Here is a 14,351-nt window from a genome sequence, read left to right as displayed (position 1 = left end):
CGGAGGCAAAATGAGCAAAAACGCTCATTTGTACATCATTCTAGACAGAAATAAATGGCCTTTTTAGAAAGTGAACCATGGATGGGGAAATGTTGACAGTTTTCTCAAAAAAGGCTTGAATTCAAGAAGTTTCAGATTTGCGTGTTTTTTTTTTTGAGTTGCAAAATCCACTTGAACATGACGCTGCTTTTTTCAAAGTTTCTCAAGAACCATTGGAGCCACAGAATTCGTTTTGGTATCGTTGGATAGAGAATTGAATGGCGGGGTCATGACTCCCCCCCCTGGATCCGCTCTTGTCCCATGGGGGGCGTAAGTATAAAGGCACCTATTGTCTTAAAATAAGAAGAAATAAGAATTTTTTTCTTGTTTTGTTTTAATGAAGGGAAGGGGAGGAATGGAAAGAGAGAAGTTTATATTTGTTTCAAATTATTGTTGGACATTTTTAATTTTATGTTTTTTTTATGTTAATAAAATTTAACTTTATACTTAATTTTACTCTACCGTTAGGTTTCTTTGTTCTTTTTTATTAATTCATGATTGAATGATTACGTCCCATTGACGACTGACTGTGATTATCTTTACTAGATTTAGAGCTGAAAACTTCTCTCTCTGTTTTCCATTTTACAGCCCTGCGATTACGATTTTTTATTTTTGCAACCATATTTACCGATTATCCCACATACGTAAATAGGCGTAATTTACTGATAAACACTAAAAACACCTTTTATATTATTTCAATGCTATATATGTTTCCTGATTAAATGGAGCAAATACATCTTACAGGTCGTAGAGGATGAGATACAGGGTGTTTTTGCCTGAACTCGTTTACTACGAAAATTTAGTAATAAATTCATATAGTCAAACTTAGAACTACACTCGTATTAGATCTGTATAAACATGTTTTTTTTTAGTTTTTAGCGAAGAGGTTCAAATTGGACACCTTTCTGTCGAAAACATAACACTTTTTTGACCTAGCTAGACCGAACCTAGTTCGACTTGGCGGATTACTGTAACAGCTTGAATTGTAGTTTCCAGTACTTTTTTGTGTGAATGATGTTTATTTAATGATGAGGTTTTTTAATCTGTCCTATGAAAAATCGAGGAAGTCATATCAGATGATCTAAGATGGCAACATCTGGGGCTCTTCGTTCTTCGTACCAATCCAGCTTTGTCCAAACTCTACCAAACGAAATTGTGGGAAGGGCAACCGCAACTTGCTGAGATTAAATACCTATTTACCCCAAAATATTTGTGCAAATATTCCGGACCATATATTGAATCCACACCGGCCCCTAAAATGCAAAATTACGCATCTAGGCTGATATATCGTGACATACAAGACCAATCTTACATTACTGGTTAGTACTTGGCATACACCCAATTGCAAATTTTTGGTCCATCCGTAATATGATTCACGATTCAAGTTTTACTTATTGGTTTTGTTGACTTTCCTATATAGAAACAGCTATCTACGTAATATTAATAACCAAAACGTTTGTTGTCGCAGTATATCTAAAAAATTGTAGTTTATTATTGTTGTAATTTATATTATATCGTTTTTTGTTTCTTAAATATCTCAATTTTTAGAAGAAATTTTGCTTTTTACGGTACTGGTCTCCGGGAATACATCGGGGCAATACCTCTAGCAGAATAACGTAAATTTGGAGCCACCCCGTGGAAAGGGTGATGTCCTTACTCAGCTCTTCGTATGTTTCTGCTATTGTCATTTTAAATTCTGATTTGATTAATTAATTATTAAATTCTGATTATTTGCATCGCTCTATATTGAAAAGTATTTAATGTCTGTATTTTATATTTCAGCTCATATCTGACGCGGGATTTCAAGGAGAAATTACCAGTATATCAACAGCTGCACAACAGTTGGAAGTATTTTCGAGGGTACTGAAAACCTCAATAACTAGTTTTCTCACTAGTCCGGAAGAATGGCAAAGTACAAGTCTTGAATGTGCTGTAAGTAATATTTGAGTGTACTTTTATTAATTATTTTATTCTACGTAGTACTTCAAAGCCGGTATCAAAAATTATCAATTCAACGTCTGTATAAGGGGGGGGGGGTTAATTAATCCTTTAGGGAGTGATTTACGTAGACCGTGCAGTAGAAGTTTTCCAACTTATGAACACAATTTCTAACTTCATAATTTCTAACTTCATAATTTCTAACTTCATAATTTCTAACTTCACAATTTCTTACTTCAAAATTTCTAACTTCACAATTTCTAACTTAACAATTTCACTAGCGCTTCTCCTATCGGTATCCGGACGCAACTCGATTGGAATGTGAGGAATTTGTCCGATATTTGATTCCTAATAAATTCACCAAGTTTTATCAGGCACAAAACTGCAAGTTTGACTTGTGATAACGTAGTAACTTTGTTTATTATTATTATTATTATTATTTCAACAACACATCATACGGACAAGCATCAAACATACAATTATTTTTCCCCTAGTACGGACTGGCAATAAAATTCATTAAATATATCTATTATCAAAAGAACAGAAAGCCCTCGATTTATGATTTGTTCTTGGTGATTTATGGTAATGGCAACAAAACATTTTGCACAATTTCCTTTAATTATACAAACGAAGATTATTTAAACTTATTTATTATTTATGGAAAATCTGATAAAGTTTTGTGATACATTTCCATGTGATGTCTCGTACCAGCTTTTCTGTCCTGATTCGGCCGGCAGATTGGTCTAAATAGCTCACAACGCTTCCTGATTCAATTTTTCGCCCTGATAATGTCTAGGATTCCCTCAGGACGGTTGTCAGGCCGATGCTTGTTCTGGACTTTTTTGGTCCAAGCTGGCTGCTTGCTGTGTCCGTTGTCAATTCATTGTCAGACCTTTTACTGCAAACTCTAGAGATTCGACAGTATCGAGCTGGTTGGGAATACACTCACACCCACACTCAAGATTGCAGGTTTGTGAGTCCCGGGCTGTGCCACGGTGTCACCATGTGATTCCCGACAATGGTAGCAGCTCTGTCGCCATAATGTTACGAGTTGTGTAATTCTAACACCTCGCGAGTTGTAAATATGTTATATGTTTATTTATTCAATTCATTAAAACGATCAAAACAGAAACCTGCGTGTGTCAATACAGAAAAACCAAATAAATTGAGATTGAACGCTCATATGACACCGACGCCACGCCCTCTGAGTTTACTGCATCATGACACAATTGCGCTAATGCGTTTTATTGATGGTACAAGCCGTATGACTATCATTAATGCAACAGAAGACCTGAAAATAAGGCTAGTACTTCATATAAATTTTTCGATCGAGGTTCTTTACCGAATTGTGGACATTGAAAGTGACGTTTACACGGGAAATTTATTTTGTATTGTAATTATTGCACCAGTAATTTGGCATTAATTATTATTATTATGTTGTACATTGTATTGTACAAATGGTATACATTTTTTAACAAACGTTGAAGTTCTCGTTCTTTTGATCTGGAAAATGATCGAAAATCGTTTTGTTGTACATGTACGGTCAAAATTTACAAGTAGCAAATCAAAATAATATCGCCAAATTTGAAAATGTTATTAGGCGGTTAGATAGACCCATTTTTTTATGGAAATACGGCATACTTTTTTATATATTTTTCGAGTTTTGAATGACGCGCTTTGTCTAATGACAAAACTTATAATGTAGTATTTAGCTGATGTTTTTTGATCGAATTCCATTTTGTTTACCGGAAACGAACAAACTGAATTCTATTCAATAATAATAAATAGATATATACTTTTTCTAGATGCGTTTCCATTTTCTCTACCAGAATTCGTTATAGAGTTCCATACACCTGATATCATCCCAAACTTTTTTCTCTTATGATTAGTTTGTCTGTACTGGTTTTGTTGCTTCCTCTGAAAATTGGTAAAAATGGACAAAATATATTCTGTCTCCTTAAATACTAATTGAGGGATGGCACTTTTAGTTTTTGAGGGTAGTATACGCCGCTAAAGCCTCTCATATTAAAATCGGACCAGTCTGTATTCATTACATAAACTATTAACTTGAGAATTCCTTGGTAGATCCTCAATATATATTTTTTTTCTAGAAAATGGTATGCCATGGTCAACACACTTATGTGTACAGTCAGTTAGTGATACACATACTAGCGCGGGAAAATAAAGGCGGTTCCAGCATGAAACGGTTATCGCAAGAAATCACAAAATGTGCTCAAAAGAAGTAAGATACCTACTATAGTTTTAGAATTAGCAGTAGAAATACTTGATTTAATTAAATTTTGAGTTATATAGGGGTCCTATAAAAGTTTTCTTTCTGAACAGTTCATTGCATGTGGCCACTTCTTTGCTTTGCTTTGCTTTGTACAGTTTACAGCACTTTGCGTAAGGTCTTGCATAATTTAATTTAAAATAAGAAAAATGTATACAGCGTTTGATATAGATTTATAATCAGTAAACAAACCATCAGTCATAAATGCGATTAAAAAGGAACAGGTTTTGGCTGTGTCAAAAACACCCTCAGAACCGGTTTCGGGCCTATTAGCCATCATCAGCTGGTTTCAGCTTGTCTGCGACACTTCCATCAAAATTCTACAGTTACATAGGGGTTTTTAAGCAAAGATATTCATTTATTAAAATTGGTTTTTTTGTGCAAAAAATAAAAAAGTGCTATACTTACCTATATTTCCGATCCGATTTCAGTGGGAACGATATCACTCCAATTACAATGGCATTAAACGGAGCGTCTGCATACCCTTTAGGATGTCAAGCGTTAAGCGCTATGCTGTCAAAGAATACTCTAAATCCCGCCGATATAACTGTTTTGTTTAGAACATATAATTCGCCGGATCCGCCTCCCATTGACTTGATTAGGACTCCGCAATTCCTAGGTAAGTAGTAGTATTCCAAATGTAGCAGCATAGATTAGTTTTTCTATTAAACTTGTTTCAGAATTGTTAGTAGATGCACTTTTTAAACCTGGAGTTAAACTAAATCCAGATCACAAGCCAAAATACATACATTTATTAGCTTATGCGGCAAGTGTCAGCGAATCCGGAGCGAAAAAAGGTAACTGGATGTTAAACTACACATATGCATATTCCTTGAGCGTAATTTTATTAACACGTCAATGATGAGTCAGAAATGGGTCAATTCTTTTAAGGAGATACTCGGGATTCATTTGCGCGAGTACGAGAAAAACATTTAAATTATATGATCCAATTTCTGTCTGCCAGATATTAGAAGTTGTAATTTGAACTTTGCTATTAAGGAATATTTTAGTAAGGTGGCTTCATGGCCTTTGAGCTAACTATTAGTTTAAAAATAATCTATAGGAAACATTCGACACTAACGTTTTACCACTTTGTCGAAGCTTGATATTAATACCCGTCGGACGCTTCGGCAGCTATGCCTTCGGAGAAATATTAAAACTGAATTACAGTTTTTTTTTTGTTTGTCCGGCGACTGGAGGATAAAATTCTGCTTGAAGAGACACCCGATCTCCAGTCACACCGGGATCGTGTTGGATTTCTACCGACTTAAAACCTCTAAGTTTTGGCTGCAAGTTTTCGGGAGTTTTCGTGGTCTTCTGTAAGAATGGATCAGCTCCGGCATCCGTATGCTCTCACATCGCATTATTTCCATACTAAGTGCTTGCTTTATGGGCATCTTACTAATTTTACACAAGCACTACTTCCATCGCACTACGTTAGCACTAAGTTTTAACACTTTGCAACTTACTGCTTTACCCTGTTGGGCCATCTGGTGCTTGAGCGGCTTCTTCCTGGGCCCATCATCCGCTGGTATGTAGTCTACGGTTCTGCGTAGTTCGGCAAACGGGCGGTTCTCGACCTTTTCAAAGGCCCAAGCTGGTTTCCGTTCTAGAAAGTCTCTCAGCAGCTCCCACTCCAGGTCCCTGTAGTTGACCGTTACGTACAAACAAGAGCACATCTATGGCCATACAGGTAGGTTTCTGCCCCATACATCCACACCGTGGAAGCACACGTCACTGCCGGCCTGATGATATTATTGATGGGCAGGAGGATTTATTCCTCACACTCATCTGACTTCTTCGGTTCAGAAGTGAGTGCAGCTGGTTGGGTATGGCCTTTTCCTGGTTGATCGCTGTCGCCAAACCAAACCATCTCCAAAGTGGCTGCGGATCTAGAGCAACACCCAAATACCTGGCTTCAATGCCCGATTAAACATCTATCTCCGTCTCCGTCTAGGTTGATGTTTCCATCAACCCTGTCGCGTTCTTTTCAAAAATAATGGCCTGGCTCTTTGTTGCGTTAATAATCACTTTCTATTTGATGAACCACTTTAATACTTCATCGGCGGCAAGCTGTAGGTTGTGACGCAAACGCTCCATTTGTCATGAGGATGACACCTCTATCGTCCGCAAAGAGAGCCAGGGACGTATTGTCGGTTCTTAGGATATCACTGGTGAGTATGTTGTAAAGCACCGGGGAGAGTACTGCACGTTGCGAGCACTCCTGCTTCTGTTCTTCTGCCCTCTGACCTGTGGTTCCCAACTTTAGCGCTGAATGTCCTTCTGCAAATGTAACTGTCGATTAGCTGACACATTTTCTCATCAATATATGCGCTTATCATTTTCTAGACGAGTGTATTGCTCCACACTGTCAAAAGCTCTTTCGCTATCTAGAGCGAGGATGCCAGTTGTTCTGCGCTCTAGAGAATCTCCTTGGCGCATCCTTCCACGATTCTGAGCAGCTGAAGTTGCGTAGAGTTTACCACGGAACCCAAACTGCTCTAGCGGCAGCACGTCAAGCTCTCTCGCTTCACTCGCAAACATCCGTAAGATAATTTGTGACAGCTGCCAGTCCTTTTCTTGGCAGGATCTTCAGGATCTTATTGGTTATTCCATCTCTCCCAGTTTCTTTCCTCCTCTTAGTGTTCCTGATGATGGCTGCCACCTCTCCTGGCGAGATTGGAGGAACATAGCTGTCCAGATGTTTTCTGATGGCAGTCTCATGCTCTTCGTCTTCATCTGGGTGGTTGTTCTCCCTGGCGTCTCTTCCGATCGTATCTACAAAAACTTCAGCTTTATCACCGTTAGAATATACCAGAATTATCAGTTAGTTTTAATAGGTATGGCATGTTATACCATAAAAAAATGCGTTTGCGTTATTAATTTAATGTATTCAACAAATATGAAATTACAAAAAAATTTGTGGGAAATTTAGGGATGTCGGTTTTCACTAACTAATGCTTCAATATTAACTTTCATATTTGTTGTTGATAAGCGAAGCAACTGAGTTAGTCGCTTATGAGAGAGGGAAGATCTATATTTTGATCTATATTTTGAGTTTAAATTTAGTTAGTTTTAGTTAAAAAATTAATTAAAATAGTCAAATTTCATGTGGGAATAGCTACTTTCGCAAAGATGCGTGCTTCCCAGCATTGAGCCCAGTGTAAGCCCTAAGTTTCGCAAGTTGGGGTATCGTTCTTCTGGCAGCAATTGAATTTATGAAATTAGTTGTAGTGATTTTGAAAAGAAAAATGTTGGGCAAAGAAGACGTTCAATTATCACTATATTTAGAGAGCATTTTGCACATATAAAATACGGAAGATTGGAAAAGTGTAGTGTTGCCCAACATTTTCTTGCAAATAATCATTGTTTATCTTTCGATAATCTTAAATTAATAATGAATTTAACAAATAATAGATTGCTAGATTGTTTTGAAAGCATTGAGATGGCGATAGCAATCTATTAAACAAAGAGAGGGGAGCGATTCCTTTCAGACCCTTATATCGCTTGATTGCGTTCGGTCAAGGTGCTGATTAGGTGCGGAGCGCATGACCGATCGCATTCAACGGTCTAGCGTATATAAGTAGTATTATATAGTAAACGCGCGTCAGGTATTAATTTAAAGTTTCGACAAAGTGGCAAAACGTTAGTGATTTATTAGGTTAAATAAAACGCTGCAGAATTAGCTTTAAATTATCAAATGTCCTACGTGGAAAATATTGTTATGAAATTTTATCATGTTGCTTTTAACAATTCTCTCGTATCTATAATTGCTTTTTATGTACATTCTAAGTACCGTCATCCAACATTTCCGGTGAAATGGTGCCATTTTGTAAGTTGTTCCATTTGTTCACCCTGTAAAGATCTTCATAACTTAATCAAACAAACGCTGTTTGCGTGGAAAACGAAGTAAACCGATTTTGTTTTATTAAGTTTCAACCTGATCTTCTTACAGAGTTATTTAGAAAATTTAATTTCAAATCATGGCTTTGCTTCAGTCAGGCAGTTTTATAATAATATATAAATGTATTTTCAAGGACAAAGAAGAATCTGTAACAAAGATGAGCTTCAACCAACAGTGAGGGCTATAGAGACGGTACATAATATATGTAATGGGAACAAAGGAAGCAGCGAGTTAATGGCCGAACTAGCGACAATTTACCATTCACTAAGGTTCGTACATTATTTTAAATTCGTTTATTTCCTCATATCGGTTTTTCCTAATTTATAGAACACAACAGAAACTTAACAAAATACATAATTTTACTTATCAGCTGCGGGTACAGGGTGTTTCCTCATAAGTTGATCCCCAGATCACGGCTGAGCAATATTTTTAGTCAACGGGCCAATTATTTTTTTTTGACGGGTCAGACGTAAAGTAACACTTATTAATAATTTACAAATCTTTATTTATAATAAACATTAGAAAAAAAATAACGGGTTATGCAATTCGAGGTTGGGAAAGTAAAACCTTGCTATTTGATATCCGGACAAAGGTAAACGGCAGGCTAATATTTAACTAGGATTATAGTCATTTAAAAATCTGCCATAAATCAGTGCTTTCACACTGCTCATAGCTGTCAAATTTTAGAAACATAAAATTGGTTCCGAGTAGAGCATTCAAAACTACAATTCTTTGTCCATTTAACCGTCGTTGTATCTGCTGCAGTTTCTAAGATCCCTGTACTAGTCATCCAAAGAAACCTATCCTGCATAATAAATAATTAATAGAGCATCCATATATTTTTAGGTTTCCCGTAGTATCATTGGGTGTGATTCGATGGGTTGAATGTACAGTAACTGAGCCTAGTTACTTCAAATTATCGACTGAACACACGCCCATACATCTGGCTCTTTTGGATGAAGTAGTTACATGCCACACTCTATTGCATGATCAGGTTTTGAAGCTATTGGTTCAGTTATTCGAATCGAAGCAAGACGAGCTGGAGATTCTGGTGCAAGTAAGTGCGATAAGATATTAAATAAATAATATCAACTTGGTGGCCATTTTCTGAATCTTTGTATGGGTAACTTCTACATTTTTAAAGATAGAGAATCCGTTAAATGGGCAAAATTGGGCAGAATTCGATTGCCTATTCATTACCGTTTTCAAAATTTAGGTACCCGACTTGATTCCTAAAATATCCTGAAAAGGCAAGATATCAACACTTTTTTAATTCGAAAACTGCTTAAATTAGAAAAAAAAATCAAAATTGTCTTTGGTAGAGCTTTTTGCGTTGAATTCAATAAATTAGCACTCGTCATAGTCAACTTGATTTACGAGATAAAAAATATACTTATGTTTTTTAAATGGTAATCATAGTTGGCTGTGGGCCTTTTAAAATCCTTATTTTTTTCTGAATTTACGATATGTTTGGATGTTTTTCTCCTTTTGTTGGCGCAAAACTTCAAAAGAAGATCAAAAATGTGTAGTAAACTATGGAAACAAGAACTATATTATCACACACACCACAAAACAAAAATGACATAATTAACAGACACAATAATGTTTACTGGGCTAATGAAAATCATCATCTAATTGAAAAGAGGCGAGATCAGGGTTTTTTTTTGTGAGGTCTAAGTGATAATTCAAAAAATGTTGATTTCTTGTTTTTCAGGATATTTCAGGAACCAAGTCGGGTACCTAAATTTTGAAAACGGTAATGAATAGGCAATCGAATTCTGCCCAATTTTGCCAATTTAACGGATTCTCTATCTTTAAAAATGTATAAGTTACCCATACAAAGATTCAGAAAATGGCCACCCTGTATATAATTATGAAGAGATCATTTGAGATGAAATATCCTCGAAACAGATATTGATTTTTTTGCTTTGGTTAATGACGACGGACTAATTTATATAAAAAAATATAAAAAGGCTCCATCAGCTAAAATATATATTTTGCCAAAACCTGTACTTGGATTCCGTAAAATAAATGGGTGAAATACAAGTACAGGTTTCTTCAGTGTTGTTATCATCAGTCAATCTGATGACAGCTGATAGACTCGAAATAGGCAACCCTGGGGGTGCCTGAGAGTAGCACATTTCGAGATCTGTACCTGCGTACAAACTTATAACTGAAGTGTTTTTGATAGTTATGTTTTTAGATGAAGTTATCACTGTATACCGGGTGTTTTTTAAATTAGTATCCCATATTTCAGAAGGCAAGTCCTCAGGCTTTGCGGACCCATGCCCATATGGACCCTTTAGTCTTGTGAAAATAGGAAATACCTCTTAAAAACACCCGCTCTATACTTCATTCATTTTCTAGGCGATAAACACGCGAAACCCTATTTCATTATTGGGGCTAATGTGTCGTATTAGAGACGGATTGCTCACTTATTACACAGCATAACATTCTAAAATGGTACTTCAGTAGAACACGTGTTTAATTGCGTAAAAAATAAAGCGTTTTCCAATAAAGGGTTTCATTTTTGCTTTTGACCATTTCCTATCATAATTTCTCATAACCACCAGTGCTGAATAACTCTATGGTAAAGAAGAAGGATCATGAGTTTAAAAAAAGTGAACTAGTAACGTGTCATGACAACCAAAACAAAAAAAATGCAAAAAAGTCTTACATGTGTCAAAAAGAAATGTCAAAAAAGATCTTACAAGTTTTTTTTCGTTCAAATTAAATTCACAAAAGGGTATTTGGTAGTTATTATTTCTACCCATCTTACTGAACAGTGTGTTTTTGTGTGTTTAACACCTAGAAATTCTGTTCTGCTTGGAGAAAAAAGAAAAAGAAACAATAGAAAACTTTGATTTTAGCTGGAAATGCGCAAGATGGTTTTGGATCGTATGGTTAATCTTCTTTGTTCCGGCTGTGTGGTACCAGTGGTAAAATATATTAAGCAGTGCTGGCAGCGAGGTGATACAGACATTTCCCTAATTCGTTACTTCGTTACAGAGGTAAGCCTGTTTTAGACTTGTTTCATTGAAGTGTTTTTAAACAAGCACAATTTTATTAGGTCTTAGATACTATTGGACCTCCATACAGCTCCGAATTTGTACATTTGTTCATGCCTATGGTGGAAAATGACGAAATCACTGGTACTATGCGTGGAGATGGCGAAAACGATCCGGTGTCTGAGTTTATAGGTGCGTCAGTCTTCCTCAAGAAATTTTTAAACATTTGCAATTTATATTTTTGTTGTAGTGTACTGTAAAGCTAACTACACGCAGATGGCATAGAACAGATAAATCAGAGAGTTAAAAATATACTTTATTTTATACATGTAAGTATATAAGTGGCAATTATTGGGCTTAAGCAGGTTTAGCAGTTTTGTATCAATATATTATGTGTAATAACTTTGGTACTTTTTCCGTTATTTGCCTCATTGCCCATCTAGAGTCTAATAATCACAAACGCTACTAATAATAAACGTTGAAATATTTCGCAAATTAGTGAAGAAATTTAAAATGTGGAAAATAAGAAGTTCATTTCTGAGAGGGGAAGTTTTTGTGTCAGAAAAAAAAACGCATTCTTCCACCTTATAGGCTTGGAAGGGGCCAACGTGATAATTGCAAATAGTAATCACACCATTTTACTGCATATTCGAGTCAAAAATTGTGAATGTTTTATGTAAAACAATTTCTTTGGCTTTGACAGGTATCGCTGCAATCCATCAATTATAATTTTTTGGGATTCATGAAGTTCGAGAGGTCCAGGAGAATCGCTGGTATGTTAAGGTTTTAAAACTATGGAAACTTGCGCGATTTGGTCGCGAGCTGTGTGGATTTGTGTGGAAAACTCCACTGATTCCAGCAGTTTTGGTGGTTTCCTGGATTTCTTCCTGTGGTAGCCAGGAAAGCGGTAGTTATAAAAATTTTATTTTACTACAAGGTGCGAGATAAAACATATAAATGCCACCCAGGCATTAGAGTTTGCACTGTAATTTGCCTAATTTGTGAAAATGTCTATTGCATAAGTGACTTCAATAAATTAAATGGCATTCTGCTGTATCAAAGTTTAGGGCTTTACGAGTAGATTACGGTCGACATAATCAACCCACAGAGCAAACAATTTCGAACACAGTGGAAAAATTTGAAGAGACTGGATCGGTTTCTGATATTGTAAGGCCTGTGCATCATCGCAACATTCGTTTAGCTGAAAATATCGCTGTGGTTGCTCAAAGTGTGGAAGAAGACTGGAATTCGTCGATTCCCCGACGTGCTCAACATTTGGGCTTGTCTTACGGCTCATTGTGGCGAATTTTGCAATTAGATTCATTCAAGTTCAACTCAAGAACTTAAGCCTCAAGACCATGGACAACGCAGAACATACGCAAATTAGGTGATTGAACAATGTTGACGATGATTTTTCGAACCGAATTTTCTTCAGCGATGAGGCTCATTTTTCGCTCGGTGGTTACATGAATAAGCAGAACAACCGTATTTGGGGCTTTCAAAATCTTCAGGTGACCGCAGAAAAGCTTTTGCATTCTGAAAAAGTGACCGGATGGTGTACATTATGGTCCGGTGGTGTTACTAGCCCGTATTTTTTTGAAAACGATAAAGGAAGAGCCATAACAGTCAATTCTGAGCGCTATGGCCGCATGTTAACCGATTATTTTTGGAGAGAAATTGAAGATTATGATCTGGAAGACATGTTGTTCCAGTAGGATGGGGCAACGAGTCACACAACACTGGCAGTGACAGCCCTATTGGAAGAGAAATTTCCCGGGCGCATAATTTCGAGACTGAGCGATGAAAATTGGCCCGCAAGATCCTGCGACTTAACACCGTTAGATTTCTTTTTGTGGGGCTATGCGAAAGATCGTGTTCACGCCAACAATCCTCAAACTCCTGAGCAACTGAAAGCCATAATCCGTGAAGTTATGACCGATACTTTACCTCAAAAGGATTGAGGCCTATAGGAGGTCCCGTGGAGGACATTTAAATGATATTGTTTTTCACGTATAATGGCAAAGTTTAATCTTTATATTGAATTAAAATTTTCGTCTCCATCTGAATATTTTGTGTTTTTTTCTTTACTTTCCCCTAGCATAAAATGGATAACACTGTATAAAGTATGAAATAAGAAATGAGATATTGATTGATATGGATAACAAAAGTGAATGTGAGAATTATGATAGTGAAGAGGACAGAATTGAAATAAGTAACCTGAGAAAGGAAAATAATCTACTGAAGCAAATAAACGTGGAACTACGCGATAAAAATGTAGTGATGAAGGAACTGATTGCACAGCTACAGAAAAATAATATTAACAGGAAACCATATGCACAAGTACTATCAGAAGAAAAGCCTAAAAGAGAACATGTACCGAACATAATAATAAGGAAGAAAAAACGTTTTGCACTGCTTAAACAAAGAGAGGACAACTCAAACAGAAAGTGTACTGCAAAAACGACACCGAAATAACTATAAGTTGTATGAACTCTAGGAGTGCAGAAGAAACTGTAAATTGCATGAATAAGAAATTGGCGAAGAGAATTGGTAAAAAAAAATTGGCACAATAGAAGTTGTAAATAATCCAAGATTTAAAATAGTGGGAGTCGACAACTGTGAATCAATGGATCTGAAAGAGTTAGCAAATGATATTATAAACACAAGGAACTTCAAAAGTTGCGATACAAAGTGTAAAGTAGTAAATAAATTTCCAAACAAAAAACTGATCTGGAAAGTATAATAGTACAAGTCACCCCAGAATTATACAAAATAATTAAAGCTAACAATGGAATTTTTGTAGAATATCAGAACTGCAAGGTCTCTGACGACCTTAACATACAACCATGTCTGAACTGTGGAAGATTTGGACACAGTACCAAGAAATGCTTTAATGATAAGGCATGCTTAAAGTGTGCAGGAGCCCATAATTCAATAGATTGCACCAGTCTGAATTATGTTGGATTAACTGTTGTTTTAGTAACAACAGATTTAAAACAAACTTTGATGTAAAACGCGTGGCAGAGTAAATCAAGAGACACATTGAAACTACAGATTACCCGATGAACGCGGGTATCCAACGATATATCGGTAAAATTTTGACAAGCTCCAGATTTTTGTTGGGAGACTATAAATAAAACCTTGTATGATAATATGTGTGGAATCCTGGAAC

The 14,351-nt window shown here is 36.2% G+C and overlaps 1 protein-coding gene across 2 annotated transcripts in view; it reads left to right on the top strand.

Annotated features, from left to right (window-relative positions):
* LOC109533235 (negative elongation factor D) overlaps nt 1–12,235 on the top strand; it is a 15,766-nt gene extending 3,531 nt beyond the window's left edge. The window contains exons 4-13 of one of the 2 annotated variants that reach the window (XM_019898503.2): nt 1,822–1,971; nt 4,089–4,219; nt 4,699–4,886; nt 4,948–5,064; nt 8,305–8,440; nt 9,018–9,228; nt 11,042–11,182; nt 11,242–11,371; nt 11,430–11,508; nt 11,883–12,235. In XM_019898503.2, coding sequence (XP_019754062.1) covers nt 1,822–1,971; nt 4,089–4,219; nt 4,699–4,886; nt 4,948–5,064; nt 8,305–8,440; nt 9,018–9,228; nt 11,042–11,182; nt 11,242–11,371; nt 11,430–11,464 — 1,239 coding nt within the window. In that variant the 3' untranslated portion in view covers nt 11,465–11,508; nt 11,883–12,235. Of the gene's footprint in view, nt 1–1,821; nt 1,972–4,088; nt 4,220–4,698; nt 4,887–4,947; nt 5,065–8,304; nt 8,441–9,017; nt 9,229–11,041; nt 11,183–11,241; nt 11,372–11,429; nt 11,583–11,882 lie in introns of those variants that run through there. The other variant, XM_019898502.2, reaches the window with a different exon arrangement.
* Nucleotides 12,236–14,351: the final 2,116 nt, after the last annotated feature.

The sequence above is a fragment of the Dendroctonus ponderosae genome, unplaced genomic scaffold (genome assembly GCF_020466585.1).
Source record: "Dendroctonus ponderosae isolate FM_Combo_2020 unplaced genomic scaffold, Dpon_F_20191213v2 Dpon_F_20191213_1, whole genome shotgun sequence".
NCBI lineage: Eukaryota > Metazoa > Arthropoda > Insecta > Coleoptera > Curculionidae > Dendroctonus > Dendroctonus ponderosae.
This window is presented reverse-complemented; position numbering and strand designations above follow the sequence as displayed.